Source organism: Coptis chinensis, chromosome 4 (genome assembly GCF_015680905.1).
Source record: "Coptis chinensis isolate HL-2020 chromosome 4, ASM1568090v1, whole genome shotgun sequence".
NCBI classification, from domain to species: Eukaryota; Viridiplantae; Streptophyta; class Magnoliopsida; order Ranunculales; family Ranunculaceae; genus Coptis; species Coptis chinensis.
The window spans coordinates 5,520,716-5,541,647 of record NC_141459.1 but is presented as its reverse complement, the minus strand read 5'-3'; the positions used below and the strand labels follow the sequence as shown (position 1 = coordinate 5,541,647).

The following is a 20,932-nucleotide window of genomic DNA, read 5'->3' as shown; positions in this document are numbered from 1 at the left end:
AACCTTATATTTATATTAATATATTCACATTTTGTCTGCAAAAAAAAAAGAGAGAGAAACAACAGAGGAGGAAAGGAGAGAGGAATCAAGCGAAGTGGATGACGGTGAGGCAAATCTACAGCAAACGAGAGGATTAGTAGGAGCGGCTAATTAACCAAGTGGTGGCGGGACTGAAACGTTGTCTGGACTTCTGAGGTTCCGAAGCATTTCAATCAGCGCAGATTCGAAAGGTACGACGGGAAAGGAGATCCCATGGATCACATTCATCATTTTCGACAACATATATATGATTTTATGGCAAGAAGCCCAATATAATAGGCTGCGGTGCATGATGTTTCCGGCCAGCCTATAGGGTGGGGCTTCGGAGTGGTACTACAAGCTACCATCGAAGAACATAAGTAGCTTTCAAGAATTAGAGCAGGCATTCGTAGACCACTTCATACATCAAAAAAGACGTATTAGTGACATCGCAACCTTGTTAAATGTTCGTCAAAGATCAGCGGAGTCCGTGAGGGATTATTTATGCAGTTTTAAAGCTGAGACACTAAAGGTGGAAAACTTGGATGAGAGGACAACGGTGATAGCATTTGAATAGGGTTTACACCCTGTAATAAGAGTACATGATTATATGGATAAGAATGAGATCGCGACAATACACGATCGTTATCTTCGAGTGGAAAAATACATAAGGTATGAGGATACTATGCTTCGAACCTCAAAAGGCCAGGGAAGGCAGTGATATCATATCCTTGGGGAAAAACGAAAGACACTGAAAAAGTGAGACATCAGATAGGGAGAGGAAGGGGTATAATGGGGACTTATCACAAACAGAGAGGTGAGACGTGATCAAGAGAGAAAATAGAGAGAGAAAGACATACCGCGAGCTAGAGAAAATAAACTTCACTGAATAGGCCGTTGGATGAGATCTTACCGTTGATCAAAAGTCTTCAGTATTATGAGGGGCCGCGCAATACACCAGTTGAGATGCTATGTAAACCGTGTTGTGAGTATCATCAGATTAGGAACCATGAGACTAATTATTGTTACACATTGAAATGGTTGATTCAGAGGCTAATACAAAAGGGTATGCTGAGAGAGTTCGTGATAGAATCCTAGAAAGGTGATCAGGAGCCAGCCCCGGGCAGGATTCTGGGAATGATCAATGTCATCTTTAGTGGTGAGACATTGAGTCGCAATGCTCATAGAGAAAAAATCAGGCGAACCGTGAGTGTTTAACAAGTTAATGAAGTAAAGGGATCCTCGCAGCCAAGTACATGGACACAGAAGGTAAGGATCAGATTGTATTCACAGTGGTGGACCTAAAGGCAGTTAACCCACAAAGACGCACTAGTGATTACAGTAGCAATATGTAACTACATGGTAAATAGGGTGTTAATTGACTGCATGTAATGACCCGGAATTTTACCTACGGGTAAACCGGTCATTTTACGTGTTAGTTCAGTGTCACTCTAGGTAATTACGTACTATAGGGCGAGATTTAACATTTATATATTTGGATATGAGTTTTGATATGGATTTGGATAGTTGTTTGAATTGGGCTTTTGTGTGGGATTGGGTAGAAATATCTGTGCATATTCTATTAAAATGGAACCGGTCAATTACTAGACATATAGTTACTAAATATATAGCGGGGTTTAACGTTTATCATTGGCGGGGTGGTAATGTATATTTTTGGCGGACTTTGATGATTATGGGCTTTTTATTGATGGTTATTTTTATATTGGGCCTAGTTATTGTATTGGGCTTGTTATTATGTTGGGCTGTTATATAATTATTGGGCTTGCTCTATATTATTGGGCCACCTTTTATGTTAGTGGGCATGTTAAGTATTATACTTGCTATTATAGTGGACCTATTAGATTAGGGAGTGGGATATATATGTTTTGTACCCGTTTTATTAGAGCACGCATGTCTTATGGGGGGAGAGGATAAGGATCTAATTTGTTAGAACTTGACACCTATTACTTACGGGGGAAGGAAAGAGGAGCAGATGGAAATGGACGCCTGATTTGCCCATCACCTTACCTTAGATCAATTATCACTTCTGAGTTAAACAATCACACGAATAACACCTCTAGATACTAAGAAGAATTCTGGAAGAATGGGATTGCTTGGATTCATGAGAGTATTTTGATGGCCGAAATACATTAAGGGGAAGATTGAAGCTGGCACTGTCCTTGTTCTTGAAGTCGATAATCGCTAGTCTAGTGGTGTATGTCTCACGGGGTGGCTATGATGATTCGGGGCGTGGTTGTTCATTTTTGTCTCTGTGCTGTACAATCACTACCAAGAAGCGAAGACCTTATATTTGGCCTTTAACTTGGTGGCGGCAAAGAGTATATATTTAAGAGCTTACAGGTGGAGAGTCTCTATCTCTCTGTAACATTTCTAAATTAAACTTGGTAGCCAAAACTCTATGCGATCCAGCTGCAATTTTGGGAAGAAAGCTAATTAAAGATATTAGCAAGCATTCCTCAACACCAGGTAAGTGTTTGTGTTTCCATTTAACTGGTCTGCCTGGTGAATGGTACTATTAGCTATGTCCACTAGATATAAATTTTATTGTTGCGGCATATTATTCTTAGTACGTCAAATTGATTAAAATGTATTCTTTTTATCTAAGGCTAGTCAACTGTTATAGCTCTGTTGAAATAATGCAAGTGGTATTTAATTGGTGGTGATCTAGTTCTATTTTTATTAACATTATTGAGAATATTGGTATTATTATTATTAACACCTATATTGAATTGAATGAGACTTACTTTATATATTTATGACCAATACATTTTTGAGAATTTTGTCGGGTACAGTACGGAAAGGTTTAATCAAAGGAGGAGGGACAAATAGGTCCCTCCCTATACAGATCAACAAAGCTAGGTTAATTCACTCTAGAATCTAGATAATGAAGGTGAAGCCTTGGAAGCTTAAGGACTAGCCTGGTAGATCTTTTGGGATACAAAGTGCATGACGCGGTATGATGTGATAGTATGAATACTGATTTCTAGTTGGGAATCGGTTAATTAGTGGACGTTACCTAATTAGAACATGAGTGAGGAACCCATACCGCCTTCCTTATCGGAATGGCTTAATTCATTCCCATAGAACCTTACACCCCAATAGGAGAACTACAATTGGCTTGATCCCTAAATGGGTACGTAGGCAGTCACCCGGCTCAGCCGCTTCCATAGGAAAACCCCTACCCCTTGTACAAGGAAGTCGAGTGTTTAACATGTTTTATTATTGATAAATTCTGATTAAATTATATTTGTACGTGTGGAGCATGATTTAAATCTATTGGTAATATGGATTAACATTGCCGGCTAACGTGTTCCATGAAATGCCGGTGATTGATACACTTACAAGTATTTCACAAGAAAATGGTAAGATTTGCGGTGCAGTTGAAAGGTAAGTAAACCTTATCTTTGGTATTCAATTTTGTTTCAAATTGATTCTTATATATTGACTACGTATCTAACGTGTAGTATTAGAGTTTCCTCACAGGGACGAATAGGTGCTTCGTAAGACAAGGCAATAGGTATATGAGATTTTAAAGAAAAATCTAATGCGCACTCTGAACATTTTGGCTAAGGCGAAAGCTTACAAGGAAGCACATTAGGTTCAATCGATTTTGTTAAGTTGTTTTGTAATAATTTAGGTATTTCTTTATTTGTATTTAATTATGAATCCATATTAGGATGCATCCATTAGTTAGAAACTATGACATGGATTAGCGTTCAATTATGAAAGACCGATCTAGGGTATGAGATTGGTTTCAGGGCGCTGCAGCTACTAGCTTGATTTAACTGGCATTTATCGAGATGGTTAAGTAGTCGGTGCCACGAATCAATATCTTTTGATAGTTGGGTTTATGGCTAAGGTTTTAATATAATAAATGGAAGTATATTATTTGAATTTCAGGTTACGACAGGTTGTAAATTTATGAAATGTTGGAAATACAGAGGAAACTCTGCCGAAATTTCTTTGAACGTGATGTTCAAAGATGTGTTTTATATTTTAGTTCTAGTTGGACTCATGGGAGTCCAAAAAAACCGTTCACGTCTTGGTTTATTAGATGGTTGAATATTTGGATCGAGCTCTTTTATCTGAATATTCAATTTTATTATTATTATTATTATTATTATTATTCATTAATAAATTTAACATAAATACGGATTTTGGATTTTGGATTTTTTTTTTATTCGTTTCAAGTAGTTGTGTAAAGTGTATGATCATTGTATTTTTTTTGTTTCTTTTTTGACTTATAGATTTCTCCCCTATAATGTGGGTGCAATTTCCATTTCATTGTAGTTAATTTGAGACTTAGATTTGATTAGAACTTGGCTACTTAAATTATTGGTTGCATAACTTGCAGTTGTAGACATATATTTGGTTCAGTATACTTTTAAAATAATAAACCCCGGGTTTGAATTTTCTTTTATTACTTTTTCTCCAGTATTTTCTTCTATTAACGTGGAGTTTTATTACACCCTAGCATTTCGCTAAGTTCAAGACGAGGATAATATGAGTAGATCAGTGAGAGCACTTTATTGGTTTACACTGAGCTTAATTATTTAGTAGTTACTACTATATTGCATATCATTAGCAATTGTTGTAGTGTGGACTCAAGAGCTTCCTCTCTTAAAGCATAAATGTCTTGCATAATTCTTTATTGCTTATCATTTTCCTTATTGTTTGAAGTCTAGAACAAAATCTGGCAAATAATTGGCACTGGAAACTTTGATAAATTAATTTATTATATGAGTTTTAATATAGTTTGGAAGTAAGATTTTTGATAAATAATAATAAAATTAAAAAAATTATATAAAAACGGTCCCCGTTCGTTGAACGGGTCCAAAAATTTAGTATATTATCAAGTACCATTAATACTGAACAGTCGAGAATGCTCCCACTGAAACACCTTAGCCCCCTTTTTTCTCTGAGACTGACACGTCAGCTTTTCCAATATTACGGGGGGAAAAAACCAAATTCACGCCCAATTTTAGGAACTATTCGCGTAACAATATGAAAATAATAATAATAATAATAATAATTTTTGTCAAAACTCAAAACCCCACCCCGACCTTTACCAAAAAAAATTATTTCTCTTTTCTCCCTCTGCTCTCCTCCAAAGTAGAGTAACTCAAGAAACCCTTGATTTCAAATTACACGCTTACATCTGAAACAAGCAGTCTTTTAAGCTTTAATTTAGTGATGGGTATTTGCAAATGTTACTTTTAGTATTACACATAATTATTATCTGGATTAAGTATGAAGTTAGTTTTCCTACCCCAATTCCACTTCCTTGCAACTTGGTGATTATGCTAGGAAATGAGGCAAATCCGCTAAAGGCTTTCTAGAATGAAAAAGAAAAGGAATTTTGTAAATCACCAAATAAAATAATAATAAAATTTCGTTTATAACTTGAGCTAAAACAAAGTAGTTTTGAACTGAAAAAACGAGTGTTACAATGAGTTAGTTCGTGTTCCAAGTACTAAGTTATAATTTTTTTAAAAGAAAGCACAACTAAAACGAAATATTATTATTATACTTAAAATAAAATTTCTACTATTAAATGCATATAACTTATTTTCAGTGTAAATCCCACAAAGTAGGACCTGTCCATTATGCATCTACAATAAATGATTATGTGGACCTAAAATGGCATTATGGCATTCATGTCAGAATGAGATGGATCGGTTTGAAAGAAAAAGAAAATTAGATTGGGCCAAGTCATTGTAAGAGCCCTTAATTAACAAGAATCCAGGAGTACACCTTAAAAAAACGACTAGTGATCTAATCAAAGATCATTAATACTGAACAGTGGAGAATGCTCCTAGTGAAATACGTCAGTCTCCTTTTTTCTTTTATATGAACACCTCAGCTTTTACAATGATTCGGCAAAAACAAACAAACTCACGCCCAGTTTTGGAAATTGTTCACGTAACAATCCGAAATAAAAGAAAATGAGAAATAAACCTTGCGTCAAAACTCAAAACCCCACCCCGACCTTTACAAAAAAAAAAAAAAAAAAAACCTAGCTTGATAAACAATAAAAAGGTGGAAATTTTAACAAAACAACCTTTTGTCAATTCACCAACAAAACAGAAATGGTTACTAGCCACTGCTAGCTAAGAGAAAAACGAGAAAGAAAAAACCCTTTCACAACAATTCTTCTTTCCATCTCATGTCTCCTTCTTCTAAATCTTTTCTATCCAAATTGAATTGGATGCATTACCTGTATCTTGCGATCTCGAATAGCACATGTGTTGTAATAAGGAAATTGCTATATAGCTAGCGGTGTTATCGTTATATTTTGGAATAAGGTTTAAAAGGAAGGTTCTTTGCAGATCTAAGAAACAAAAAACATTGGTTCATAGGTAAAATCCTCTCCCTCTCCAATCTCCTTATTTTAAACATAAAGTTATAATATCAGTTTTCTCTTTTGGTCTAAACATCACAAAAATTATTGGTATAATAATTCTTAAATATCCTTTTGGCTCTGTTTTGGTCTAAATATTTGTAAATTGCAATATTTGTTGGTGTTAACAAGTCATTACTTTGCACAAAATGAAACATATATAAGACCAGATTGATTGGTTTAATCGATATACGCATAAGAAAAGTCATGTGCTACATTAAACCAATATATGATTCATGAAGCATAATTTCTGTTTTGACCTTTGGTTTCAATTGATTAACTAGCTCATATATAACTAAATTATATAGATACATACATTGAAAGAATCCTAAGTGTGACCATTCGTCAAAATCAAGAGTCACTTTAATTAGAGTTTTCTATATTGCCTTGATATAGCATTGGTACATAGTTAATAAGGTAACCATTGGCGATCAAGTTCATGTAATTCTCACCAAGAGAACCTTTAAAGTTTATTTATTTAGCGCACTCGATTTAGTGTTAAATACTTTGTTTTGGGTACTCATCGAGTTCATGCATGCCTCTTTTCATCCATTCCGTTAAACCAAGTATGGGTTTGGTTGTAGTAAGTATGTCTAGCGCCAAATGTAATGGAGTGCTTACACTTACAGTTTAAGAAGTTTAGCACTAATCCTATGGTTACTCCAAATGGTAGGGTATGTAGACTTTTGTAATTCTTATATTATTATTTTTTTTTCTTTTTCTTAAGCTACTTAGTGTGGTGTTATCATGAGAAACCTTAATTAACCCCAATAGAAACTTTTGCAGTAAAAGACAACACACTAGAAAACTATGACTCTTAGTACATGGAAGTCAAGGGTTTATTGTCAACTGTTGTCTACTATTACTATTTTAATCCTTTAGAAGAATAAAGTTAGCTTTTCAGGGTCGGTCATTGGAGTACGTAACAATGAGACCTCCCGAAACCACCTAAACTAGATATTGATGGTGAGCAGAGTCAATTTCGAGGAAGCGCAAAGAAGTTTGAGTTCCAAGCTGAAGTTTCTCGAATGGAACGCATTGAAGGTGCAAATCTCCAATGCTTCTGATGTGAGTGAACAATAATTCATGTATTGCATAGCTAGCTAGAACTATAGATAATTCTCTTAATTGAATACGAAGACATTTTTCAGACTTTGGACAAGATTAGCTTCCCTGTTACATATTTGGACGACAATAATGAAATTTTTGTATCTAGGTTAATTAGGGTGCCTTTTTGAACTATGCAGTTTTTAGTGGAGAATATATATTTTTGGTTCTTTTATAATTTTTAAATTTCATATGTTAAAATAATACCGAGCCTAAGCTATTACTTGAATGCATGAAGTTGTTTCATTCCTTCTGTTCACTACTTGATTAAATCTTTCAGCAGATGGTCAATTACATTTATATGCACGTTGATGGCGAGGGAAGCTATGACTTGAAACCTCTTCACTCACGATCAGTGTAAAAAAATTGAAAGGTAATTTTTTGATTTTCTGAAAATAGTGTTGTGTATGTGTGTACCTATGGTATTCCATGATGTAAATCCATAAACTTAAGGGAATAGTAGAAAATTATTCTATTTGGTAATTGATAATTGTTGATAATTAGATAGGTTGTTCTATTTAAGTATGGCAGGTTGAGCTTGAAAAGCTGGCTTAAACATTACACGTTCAAAGGAGTACTCAAAGCTTTGATATAGATACATCAATTTTTTATATAGTCATTCTAAAAGAGTTAATCTATATGTGTTTAGCGTTCTTTAGACGTGTGAACGAATGATTACAGCATATATAGCTTAGCCTCAATATATGTAATGTAATGTTAATAGCCTTATAATTAAATAAAATTGGTTGTTAAAAGAGCGCTAAAAGTGAGAAACTAATGCCACATTATAGGTTTCCACATTCATCGTGGTTGAATACCATCATTATCCAGTGTTAGCTGATGCATGCAACTTCTTTGGTTACTATTAAACCAGCAACCAGGCAAACGGTTGAAATCCCTTTGATTGACGCAAGTAGTATCCCTTGCCCCTTTCACTGTCTTGGCTCCTATGCTTTATGATTATCATATAGGTTAATTATATAGGTTAGGATATACGTTTTCAATCTTAAATAAAGTAACTGGTGTAGATTTTGTACCATAAATGGGTGAAGGACATCTTTGAGCTCTTCCACAAGTCACCAGACTATTAGTGGTGTATTTTATATATACAATCTAATTCAAATCCATGGGCCAAATATTCCATTAAATCATTTGTCTGATTATTTTTTTAGAATATGAAGAAGCATCTCATATTACGGAGGTACAAGGAAGAGCATAAAAATGATAAAAAAAACTCGAATGTCAGTACCATTAACAACGATCCAGTGAAGCCTTTCTCTATTTCAGTTCATCATCATCATCATCATCAAAGAAAAGTGAGTGTTTTACTCCTTTTCAGTTATGTTTTTGACTTATGTCTTCAATTAGTTTCAATTCAATTAGTATTACTTTTCTTTGAATCATAGTAGAAAAAACATGAATATGAGGTCGATCCTCAAAAAAAAAAAAAAATGAAAATTGCGTAGGTTTGTACCTTTCCAATTTAATTGGCTGACATTCAAACCATGTCTCTAAAGGAATTAAACTAAGTGCTTCCCATCCATGCCGTGCAATTCACTGTTACAACATAAAAGGTTTTTTTTTTTTTTTTTTTTTCCTATTAATATACTGCTTTTAGATATCAATTATAATTGTTGTAAGTGCATTATTTAAATTGAGTACTTGCATTGCTTAACGCCATGATTTTTATCGGATTCAAGAAGTATATTTATTAGGAGAAGCATGTGAAGTAAACATCACTTTAATCTATGAAAGAGCATGACCTTAAGAGTAATAGATTTAAGAGACAATGACTTATATCTTCCTTTGCGTGTTTATTTTTTCGTACCTATTATTCTAATGACAATGCTCTGTCTACTATGAATGCTTTTGTACTTTACTGATTGGTTTATTTGGGTTTAGTATTGTTTCATCGTTGTTAGTCCTCATTTTCTAGTAGATTGACATAGTTCTTGAATTTTATTACTAGAGCAATTCTGAGTAGGTAAGAGGACTAATCTCTATTAAACAGTCGTAGAAAGAGGTTGAATAGAGAGAGCACCACATTTGGTCCATCATTACCTTTTTTTTAATGTTTAATTACTGTTAAGTGTTGCCTTCAATTTTCCCGTAAATTGTCTATTGCAAGGGCGCTGTGATTCTGTGAAGTGTCGAGTATGTTCCTGTACCCAAGTGAATCAAATTTCAAGTATGTTCCTCTTGCACATGGCATTGAAACATAATGATTTTTATTTCTTGGTCCTGATTGTGTCACTGTTTTGGAGAATAGTTTCTATCATGGCTATAGCTACTAGCTTTTTCTTTCTTTCTGTCCACACTTTTTACTGCAACGAACAATCCAGTTTTATATTCTCGAGTTATTCGCCAATAATTATGTTTATATGTTGTTATTGTTAATGTTCAATCTAGTTTATTGCTTTAAAAAAATGATAATTTAGTGTACATTTGTTAATGTAGATCTTACTGACGAAAGCTTCAGTTTAATTGAATCTACACTTTAATTGAAACACAATTAAAAGATGACCTAAAAATCACTCTTTTATTGAATCTCTCAATCACAAATCACACACATAAACACAACTACTGAAACTCTAACTACAAACCCGTTATTTAAAATAAACCTAGAAAGCATAAACCAATAAGAACATGACATGTGTCCAACTAACTAATGGATTTGAACCATGGGCTTGGACTCAACTAAGGGGCTTACGCCCATAACATATAGAGGGAACATAGGCGCACGCCTATGACACTGACAGAGTAGACTAATGTTCTACATCATTTGTTGTTATGTCTTTTTTTTTGCGTTTCTTTTATTTGTTTATATTCTCTATCTATTCTCTTCTTCTTAGATGGCTGACAACATGATTGTGCTAAGGGGGCTTTGGCTGCTAATGAAAGAAATTCATGTATGCACTTGGAACTACCACTAGAAAGGTATTTAAGAATATTGAAATTGCAACTCTTTGGGCTCAGAAGTTTTTAGAAATTTTCGATGGGTTTTAAATTCTATTATGAGTGTGTTTATTGAGATTATGTTGGCTTTAGTTATTGGTTTTTTCGTAGTGATTGTGTGTCTGCTCAATATAACATGCCACATGTTAACTATAGGTTAGGAAGATGTCAAGCACTCGGTGACATTTTTATCAATTAAATATTATATGAAGGGATTTACAATATGATAGTTAAACTTTGTGAGGTACTACTACATTGGCCGAGACTATCAATGTAGCATCTCATTGATTGGCGTGTGATCTGCAACGCATGTAACTTGGAGGTATGAAGCCCAACAAACCTTTCTTTTCTTTTTTTCTGTGAATCATCTTTATGCGTAGGGGGGGCATTCCTTGCTTTTATTGATACTACATTGTTTGATTCCCAACTACCTACTAAGGGATAAGTTATCAATTATGACCTTTTGGAATGTATATATTTTCTCTTTATTCATCTTATTGGTTCCTTATCATGTCGTGGATTTACACTAAGGTGTCATTTCTGGCCAATATCTCAGTAAAAACATGATAAAAACTATCCTCATTGCATTCCATGTCCAGAACAGTTATTTCAACACTTCGTGTCCGGTTTCATTCTCAATATTGTGGATGCGAAGAATACTCTCAATGATTAAGTTTGCTAAACCTCAAACCAACATGGAGAAACATTTACTGAATTCTTTCATGTAAGGTAGACCTTTTAACTGATGAAAATGCTAATTGCAGAATCGCCTGTTTAGGTAGGGGGAGGGTGACCAATAGAAAGTGCATGCCAAAATTTCACTCATATACAAAAGATAAACGTTGAGATATAGTTGTAAGTATTGACGACTAGCATTAATATTAACTGAAGTGGTTTCTTGCTTAGATGCTTTATTTTAAAAGCACTGTATTCCCATAGCCCAAGCTGATGAGTCACAATGATAATTGATTTTTATCAAAGTCACAGTCGGTTTAGCCATGGGCGAAATACACATGCCAACACTTCCTTCAGCCCTAGCACTTGACCGAGACTTGAAGTAGTGTCCTCTCAGGATCTACTGCTCTGTCAGTTAACAAGAACTTTACACTGATGTAGAGGCACAAAAATCATATCAACAGGCATGCAGGTTTAAGAGTCTGACAAGGGGTAAATAGACACAAAAACGTTTGTATTTTATTTAAGCTCATATTCACTGCTTATATGAGTATGCAATTGCACTCACATTGTTCAGTTCTCCGTCTTTTATTTAATCTCATAATAGAAACTAATATACCTCACTAGAGCTTGCAGTTGTAGAACTACGTAGGTATCAAACTCATTACTTCGTTGTATACGTGGTATTTATGCAGGATGTGAGTTTGTTAGCCTTCAAAGGTCAAACAAATACTCCAGCTGTTGGTGGTGAGCAAGATATGGGTGCTAATAAGCGAGACGAGAGTGGGAATGATGCAGGAATAGCTAGCAGAGAGCTAATAACAGTTGTTAGAGACAAGGGAGGGCATAAAATGCCTTTGATGGAGGTAAGTGATAATATTGGATTGCCAACTGAAGTTGTTGATGCTGGGGCGATTGAGGAGAAAGAAGGACTTTTCAGAGCACTTCTGCCTTTGTCAACTGACAAGGAGAAAGTTGAGATTGATGGTTTTTTATTGTCCAAGGAGTATCTGCCACTATATAACCAGGTTTGGGAGAAACATGGTTTGATGGCTTCTGATTCAGCTTTAGTAGATCCAGTTCTGCAGGGTGATAGAGTGAAGAGGTTGCTACAGACAATAGTGGAGATGAACCAATCAGTAGGTAGGGTCTCTGATTGTTGTTGGAGGAAATGGGAGCAGTCTTTAATGTCTGCTGAAAATGTGAATTTCAATGTGGTCTGGTTGCGCAATGTGCTGATTATTGTGAAGGCCCAACATGAAATGTTCATGAAATCAGTCGATGCAGAACTTGATGCAGCTAAGGCAGCTAAGGATGCAGCTATGGCAATTAAAGATGCAGCACAAAATCAACTGAATATAGCTCAGACAGCACTGAACTAGCTTAATCATAAGATCATCCACTATTAATGTAGTAAGCCCGGCAATAGCCAGGCCAATTAGCTAGTATATGACAGTTTCTTATGTACTCCTGAGTCGTGACAACAGTTTATATATTGTTATCATTTTTCGTTATGTTTTTAAATATTTATTTTATTTTTATCGATAGTCAACTTCTGAACTTCACAAGTTAAAATAACAGTATCAGAATCAATATCTTCCTCACCAAATCCCCTACATCCAATATAAAATTATGAGATAGTAGATGAAAATGCCGCTACTGTAGATGGTGAAAGAAAAGGGATTTCCCATATTCATGGTTTCAAACTTTCTAACCAACGTGTGCAACAATTCATCCATAGATTGTAGTATTGCACACGTACATGGTAGCTAGCAACAAAATTAGTGGTTTAAGGTTGCCATTTTCCTTATAAGTTCTCAATGAGAAACATATTCGCAGTGGCCGGCTTTGTTGTGCAAGTCTGTTTATTATGCCTCTGAAAGGCTAGCTCTTAAGCCACACTCTGATTTTGCACACCTCTAATTTCAGTTATCTCTGAAGATTTAGAGAAACTCATGACACTGAATACTCTGATTTAAGCTATGCTATTTCACATGTTAACCTCTGAATTCGTTCAGAATCTCTTAAAGAACAAACGTACAAGTATACAACACAAATAAAGTTCCACACAAAACTAGTAATAAAGCAGAAAATTATATGTTATCTTTTTCTGACCTGTTAGTGGTGCCATTACTATCATTTTCTTGGTACGGTATCCCTATCACCTTTAACTGGTGCACCAAAAGTGTTCCGAGGCACTTAGTTTGTGGGATATCAGCCACCGTGATACTGTGACAGTTCTTACTTTTCTTACAAAATTTCGACGAGCTCCAAATTTCTCCACCTTAAACATGTTGCCTCACACCAAATGTTGGCATCTCTTCATGAACAAAGCAAATAAAATGTGTTTTACAACTAAACAGGCGTGAGACGTTCAAAGTACCACAAAAACGTGACCTAATTAGCAAAATACAGATGCCTAGGTTGATATGGAACGCCGTAATAATTGTTCCTATACATACAAATTAAAACAACAATAATGCGAACCTGGCTTACCTGGATGTTAAAGGACCAAAGGTCATTGTTGTTTCCATAAATGATGTATGTCTTGTGTTCAATTCATGGTCCTCGTTTTCTTTTAGACCAAATTGCCAAATTCCCCCTTTTCTTTTAACTCATTCGATGTACCTTTCCTTAAGAATTCATCATTGGCGAAGCACTTAATGTCCGATCACTAATGCACCAACAATGTTGTTAAAATGTGCGAGGGTCTAGATTGGTAGGAATGTGAGAAGATGTAAGTAAATCAAGAAAAATATTGAAATGGATGTTGTAGTGTTATACTAATTGTGAAAAACAAGTAATCAACCAAACGTCCAATAGACTTTCCTGAGCACCTTTCCATCTACATGGGGAATTTGTGTAAGCTTAGAAACAAAGATGGATTTTCTATATATGATTACTTTCCATGCGTTCACGTGTGAGCTTAGAAATTCCCTCAAGTAACGATCAGATATTTGGCAATTTTCTAACCTACTTTGAAAACCCCCGGAGGGTACTCTAAATCAAAATCAATTTCCAAAAAACTGTTAACTTGTCATTGTGTGATAAAAAAGAATGACACGTAGTCACGTACTATAATAATCCATGTCCATAAAACTTTGGAAAAACCAAATTCCTACGGAAAGGATTCCAACAAAAACCCAGATATTTCAATATCACGTTTTCAACACATCCAAAATTAAATGCAACAATATGGAGTAACGCAGATTAGCAGATCTATTAAAATGAACAGATCTTGTTAACAAAATTGACCATTCAAAAGTTTTTTCCTATAAGTGTTCTAACCATCGATAAGAGTCAGAGTCAAGACAACCACAATAAATATACCTTCTTTTCAACAAACACACTCACAAAAACTTATTCTCGATGCAGTAATCACATCTCCATTCTTTATTTTTGAACACTATGATCAACAACTTTAAATATTATTTATCAGAACACCCAGCAATTGTTAATTTCAGATGGAACCATTCTCAATCATGGGGATCAACTTGGTCATTTTTAATCACCTCAATTACAGCCTACATAACACTATCAATCCTCCTTCATCTCATACTAACGCTTTTTCGTCGTCGTAAACCGGTACCATTAGGCCCTATACCAGCCATTCATAGTCTCATCATGGCCTTAATATCAATCACAATATTCATAGGCATCCTATTTTCTTCTGCTGCTGAGATTCGTGAAACAAGATGGTTTTGGCTGAGGACTAAAACACCCCTTCAATGGCTTTTATGTTTTCCATTGGGCACTCGTCCAACTGGTCGTGTTTTTTTCTGGTCTTATATTTTTTACCTCTCTCGTTTTCTTCATCTTTTTCGTACATTTTTAACCATCCTACGTACGCGTAAGTTGACTTTTTTTCGATTGTTTAATCAATCGATTTTAATATGTATGTCGTTTCTATGGTTGGAGTTTTCGCAATCGTTTCAAGTCATGGCGATTTTATCGACGACGTTAGTGTATTCGGTCGTTTACGGGTATAGATTCTGGACAGGGATTGGATTGAGAAGTGCTTGTTTTCCATTTGTGGTGAATTGCCAAATGTTTTTGTTGGGGATCAATTTGGTTTTTCATGTAGGAGTTTTGTTGCTGCATTTTATGAAAGGTGGGTGTAATGGAATTGGAGCATGGGTTTTTAATTCTGTGTTGAATGGTGCTATTTTGTTCTTCATCTTGAATTTCTATGTGAAGATGCATTTGATGAAGAAGAAATTATCTGGTGGTGGTGTAATTGATGGTAGTAGTACTAATTCGGCTTCTTCAACTTTGGGGTTGGATGTAAATGGAGAGATTGACATGATTAAAGACAAGGAACTTTGAGATGGAGGATTATTATTGAGGTTAGTAGTTTTAATTAGATTTTTTTTGGTCCACTAGTTTTTGTGTTTTTTGTTCTTCCTGGATTTTGGGGAAAATAAATAAATCCCCCTTTTTGTAAAGATTTTTTTTTCTAAGAGTATATTATGATGAGGTTATACTGTTATTTAGTCATGATTGGTAGATTGATGTGTTAGTGAAAAAGAATGATGGGTCTTGACTAAAAAAAGAATGTGGGTGGAGAAAAAAGAATGTGGGTGGAGAGTGGAAGAAAATATCTGTGTTGTGTTGTGGACTTGTGGTTAAGCACAGCCACAGTTGGTCAGTACATTTCCGCTTGTGCTGCTAAGCTGGTTTGGTCATCCACCGACACTGCATGGCAAGAACACAAAATAGTTTGGTATTCAAGTTTTGTATCATTTTATTAATTCTTTCGGCAAAAAACTAATTTATTGCTTAACGAAAACGATAATTACATACACCAATCAAGTCCAACGAAGTGTGTCACATAGAAAGGAAGGTGGCCTAGAATCCTAGATAACCAGACCGTGCTATAAGGATTGAGAAGAGGAAAATCTTCATTTTGAGCATGAAGCAAGTTCACTAGAGGCAATAACCAATCTGTTTGTTTAGCTTGAGAAAATTCCATTCTAGCAAGAATATTTGTCTGTAACAGTGTCGAATTAGAATTTGTGGATATTCATGTATCAGCCCATATGTCATCCTGCTCTCCAAAATATCGCATCGGAGATAGTAACAAAGATGAGCAAGAACATCAGAGTCTGTTTCCACTATTAATGGACCAAGACTTACGCATGAGGCAATGTGCAGTGCAACACGAATTGCTATTGCTTCAGCAACAACTAAAGATGTGCAAACCTCATCGGAATGGCTGCTGCACAAATAAATGAATCATCATCTCCTATAAACAAACAACCGGCACCACTAGGACCTGGGTTACCAAAAGAAGATCCATCAATATTGATCTTAGTCCAGCCACCTGGAGGGAATTGCCAACAAACAGAGAGAGTGGTTCTCGGACAATTCTACAGATTATCAGGTGAAGTGATTTTCTCTACCTGCATGACAAGTATGTGAACTAATAGGGAGTAAGAAGAATTATTAATCTATTCAATGAATTTATGTCTTAGATTTGGTTGTCTCCTAGTAATATTGTATCTCCTGGAGAGATTTCCTTCAATAATTTGATTGAATATGCTTTCATTTCGAGCTAATCATAGAAACCACAATGAAGCTCCAAACCTTATTTGATAACTGGTTTGTTCCTTCTTATCCAAAGCTGCAAAAGAAAGCATGACTTGTTGAAACCACTATGAAAAAGAATTGGTATTTGTGGTTATCATGCCATCTAGACGATGCCCCAGCCATATAGCGCGAAAGGGCATTTCAAAAATATATGGGGATGAGAATCTCGCGCAAAGTACAAGCACTGAGAGGTATGCAGAGAATTTGGGACCAAACTTGAAGGTCACACTGATGATGCTGTTGTCAATGCAATAAAGCCATGGGTAGAATTCACTTGGAAAACCAGCTTACTAACTAAGGATGCCAGAATTCACTTGGAAAACCAGCTTACTGACTAAGGATGCCCAAGAGCTTATCTACTAGCTCATGTCCAAGCAATGTGGTGGGACTATTATTCTATCTTCCCATATCCACTGTCGTGAAGCCGGATCAATAAAGTCAGCAACTCTTTCAAAAATGCAATTAGGTGGTTTAGGCGGCAAAGGAACAAAGGATCTAAAGATGGTATTCACCTGTCCTTCCATGCATTAATAGAGATGCCAGCACCCACCTGCCAAGTAAGCAAGACCCAATCTGAAGATAGTTTTCATCTTCCAAATATTCTTGATGCAAGGTGAAGCTATGGATGGTAATATATATAGCCTGCATAAAAGAAGTTCTTGGAAAATACCGGCCCTTGATATGTGGTGCCCAAATTGATTTTCATTGCTCATTACTCATTCATACGATATCAAACCAATGTTGGTGTCCGTGGGTGCTGCTCGACCTTAGGCTAGGCACCCAGGATCGTCTGGGACAAACCCGGCATGAATTCCCCACAAGAGGCGACAGAATCAAGACCTCTTAGGAGCCAAGGGAACACTCAAATTAACTAGTTAGCCTATTTGGCTCCTTTGTTGTTGTTGGAGGTGAATGTCCAGCAAACACGACATCAATTATGAAGCAAATGTCCATGAGTCGGCGTGATTTAACTCAATTGTGTCTTCCTCGTGCAAAATTATCTAAAGTTTTAAACTATTGTTCCACTTACATGGAAAAATGTGATAGAACTGCTGTGTTTGATTTATCCCAAAAAGTTACAAGGAAAATGTCTTTCCATCAATATTGATTCATTGTCACACGCGCTTTCAATAAGAGTTTTGTACTGGAAATTATATATTAGTCTTTGAAAACTAGAACTGTATGGCATATGCTCTAAGTTCTAACAGTCAGGCAAACATACCCATTGATGAAGCCATATCATTGAGTCATTGTTGTTTTTGTCAACAGTTTGTATATATCTTGTTGAACAGAAACACCCAATCACCCTAGGGTTCACTGACTTCACTCTATGACAACAAGAGACTTGAAAAGTTGAGAAGGATGTGTTTTTGTTCCTCATTGAAATAAAACCTCCTAAAGAGTATTGACAAGTATCTCTACACTATATAGCCGGGTATTTAGGAACTCCTCTAAACTATCGAGTAGGCAATTTGTAATCTCCATAGTTGCACAATTTTAAAACACCTCCCTCACAAAAATTAGAACAAACCCCCTATTTATTAATAATTTAGAAAAATCTCTCTAATATCACTTAAATTATATAATTATCCCCAATTTCTCTAGCTAATATTAGAACAAGTTCTTTTTATTAATAATTTAGAAAAATCTTTCTAATGTCACTTAAGGAAAATTTCTCAACCGAAGGATGTGTATTTGTAATCTATTTATTTTATGATTTTAGAACCACCTCCCTTTAATTATTCTAATCCTCCTTCATTTTTAAATAATTTACCAAAAACTCTATCACTTTATTGAAATTAGAATTAGCTTCATATTATTTAAAATAATTTAGAAAACCTCATTCGTAAACTCAAATTATATTCAACCCCTCCTAATGTTTTTATATTATTTTTTAGATTATAACTAGAATTCAAAAAGTCATACTATCAGAGAGATGTTAGAGCGACAGGTTTAAAAATTAAATTTGAAAAAACACCGATGCTTAGCACGGTTCGCATACTCGTTACACTAATAATACCTTGCTTGAAAAGTTGCAAATGTTCAAAGAGGATGTTGATCATGCGTAAAATTCAGAATAATAATAATAATAAATAAATAAAATACAAATCGTAAAATTCACGGCTCAAATATTTGTCTCGAAGTGTTTTGTTTTTCCAATACTAGCACAATGCGCGTACCTGAAAAACCAAACAAAGAACACTAGCAATATGTGGAAGTCTTTAACCAATGGCGGCTATGGTCTTCTTTTTTTCGATAACCTGGTATTATGGGAAAGTTATAGAGTAATATCAGTTACAGATCGAGTTGGAAATATTATGGGAAAGTTGGGTCCACGAAGCTCTTTTTATAGCAAGCAAACTAGAGTTTTAATATGACGTACAATTAAAGATATGCTCTAGGCCTTTAGGGTTGTCAATAGATCAAACTTATAATGGAAATGGACTTTAATCCTAATCCAATCCAATAATAAGTAGGTTAGAATTTGATCCAAAATCTTATTAGATCTGGGCCATCTATCAACAAAAGACCCATGAAGGTAAAGATGTTCATCTGGGGTGCAACTTTTTGATGCACATTGACTATATATATGTAATTGTGGCTCTGTTTGTTTGAGAGCGATGGAAAAAACAAGACCATCAAAGACCATTAATACTGAGTAGTTGAGAATGCTCCCAGTAAAACGTCAGTCCCCCTTTTTCTCTTAGTAGGACACTTCAGCTTTTCCAAAAATTCGGCAGGGAAAAATCAAATACACGCCCTTTTGTACGCATAAAAAAACGAAAAAACAAAAAACTCGAGAAAGTCTATTATCCTTATTTCTCTTTTCTCCCTCTGCCCCTCCTCCCCTCCAAAAACCCTTGATTTCAGAAATGCCCGATGGTTTTTGCTTTTTCTTTGGTTTTTCAATTGTTCGCCATCCACCCCGAAAACCCCAAACTCTCTTAAAGAAAAAGAAAAAAAATTGTCTACCCTTCTAAACCGTGTTGCAACGATTCCCATGCCTCCGAAGTTCAAATTGAATTGCTCGCTCCAACTCTATACACCTAAACGTTCTGTTACTCCAAGTCAAATTGATCGCTTTTTTTCTTGAAGAGACCCCGATAGGTAATTCCCCTAGCTTTTGTTTTTCTCAATTTCTTAATTCAATTATATTTATTTCCTCATATGTGACTCCTGTGGATTTCTTCTACAAGAGAAATCATGGTCCAATCCCAGTAGTTGATGATATTGAGAGGTCACATCACACCCCTTAATTTCGTTTCTGTATTTTCAGAACTAACGAGGTTTATTTCTGATTATTGTTAAACTGACTACGGAAAAAATGGTTGGGAAACAGTTACCGTGTTTCTATCTGTGGTTTGCTGGAAAATGCCAAAGAATTATCTATGGTGGATATCAGGTGGGTGATGTATTTTTGAATTTTAGGTACATTAGAGCACCATTTAGTAGTAGTTTTTTCTTTACATATATACTTAAATACACACAAACCCACATGCACACACACATATATTTAATATAGACACACAACTATAAATATGAGAAGGTCCTAACGTCATTTTCAATCACAGGAAGCTCCCAAAATACGAGGTTACTGCTACTTTACAGGTAAGTTGCAAAATGCTTATAAAAGCGCTTCCTTCTTTGGTTGAATAAGCTGGGTTTAACTCCTTGAGTATATTTCTTTTGTATTTTCTGAATGCCAGCAAAGCAATTTTATGCTATACAGTGTGCAGGTAACAAAAGGACGCCTATGAGTAAGCTTCTTTTCATTCAATTCTCTCTCAAGTTTTCCTTATCCTTATGTTAGTCTCTATCATTTAATTCTTTCTCTCAAGTCTTCCTTATCCTTATGTTAGTCTCTATTGCAAACAAGAAACTTATGTTTTATTCCGTTCTTTAGGTGCATTTAAAGATCCAGATATCATTCATGTCGATGATTCTGTGGATCCCGTGAGGGATTTAGAGGTTATTACTGAAGAGCTGCGGCTGAAGGTGCTATATTTTCAAGTTCTTTTGTTAACCCATAGGAATAACTTATTCTGGACCATGCTGAACTCCTCAAACTAGAATTTTTCGGAAGAAAACAAGTAGAGCAACACTTTAGGCACCACTTGGGCTATATTTTTAGCATACACCTTATAGTGTCGAGTTGCTATAACTAAA

The 20,932-nt window shown here is 35.3% G+C and overlaps 2 protein-coding genes and 1 long non-coding RNA gene across 18 annotated transcripts; all 3 read left to right on the top strand.

Moving 5' to 3' along the window:
* Positions 1 to 5,075: 5,075 nt before the first annotated feature.
* Positions 5,076 to 12,642, top strand: LOC147501426 (uncharacterized). Of its 15 annotated transcripts, none has more exons than XM_086606477.1 (7): positions 5,076 to 6,398; positions 7,414 to 7,507; positions 7,830 to 7,919; positions 8,719 to 8,862; positions 9,675 to 9,734; positions 10,399 to 10,483; positions 11,872 to 12,642. In XM_086606477.1, the coding sequence occupies exons 6-7, from the start codon at positions 10,454 to 10,456 to the stop codon at positions 12,556 to 12,558; spliced, it is 717 nt and encodes a 238-aa protein (XP_086462603.1). In that variant the 5' UTR covers positions 5,076 to 6,398; positions 7,414 to 7,507; positions 7,830 to 7,919; positions 8,719 to 8,862; positions 9,675 to 9,734; positions 10,399 to 10,453; the 3' UTR covers positions 12,559 to 12,642. The 15 variants fall into 15 exon arrangements, with proteins under 15 accessions (XP_086462603.1, XP_086462601.1, XP_086462599.1 ...); XM_086606475.1 differs by having other exon boundaries at positions 7,827 to 7,919; XM_086606473.1 differs by having other exon boundaries at positions 7,344 to 7,507.
* A 1,662-nt stretch (positions 12,643 to 14,304) lies between these two features.
* Positions 14,305 to 15,673, top strand: LOC147501425 (fatty acid elongase 3-like). The gene has a single exon (XM_086606469.1). It carries the CDS (start codon positions 14,585 to 14,587, stop codon positions 15,500 to 15,502), a length of 918 nt encoding a protein of 305 aa, XP_086462595.1. The 5' UTR covers positions 14,305 to 14,584; the 3' UTR covers positions 15,503 to 15,673.
* A 4,086-nt stretch (positions 15,674 to 19,759) lies between these two features.
* LOC147501424 (uncharacterized) lies at positions 19,760 to 20,527 on the top strand. 2 transcript variants are annotated; one of them, XR_015219811.1, is made up of 3 exons: positions 19,760 to 20,172; positions 20,338 to 20,374; positions 20,473 to 20,527. It is a non-coding gene; the product is annotated as an uncharacterized LOC147501424 (long non-coding RNA). The 2 variants fall into 2 exon arrangements; XR_015219812.1 differs by having other exon boundaries at positions 19,760 to 20,168; positions 20,473 to 20,525.
* The last annotated feature ends 405 nt before the right edge of the window (positions 20,528 to 20,932 follow it).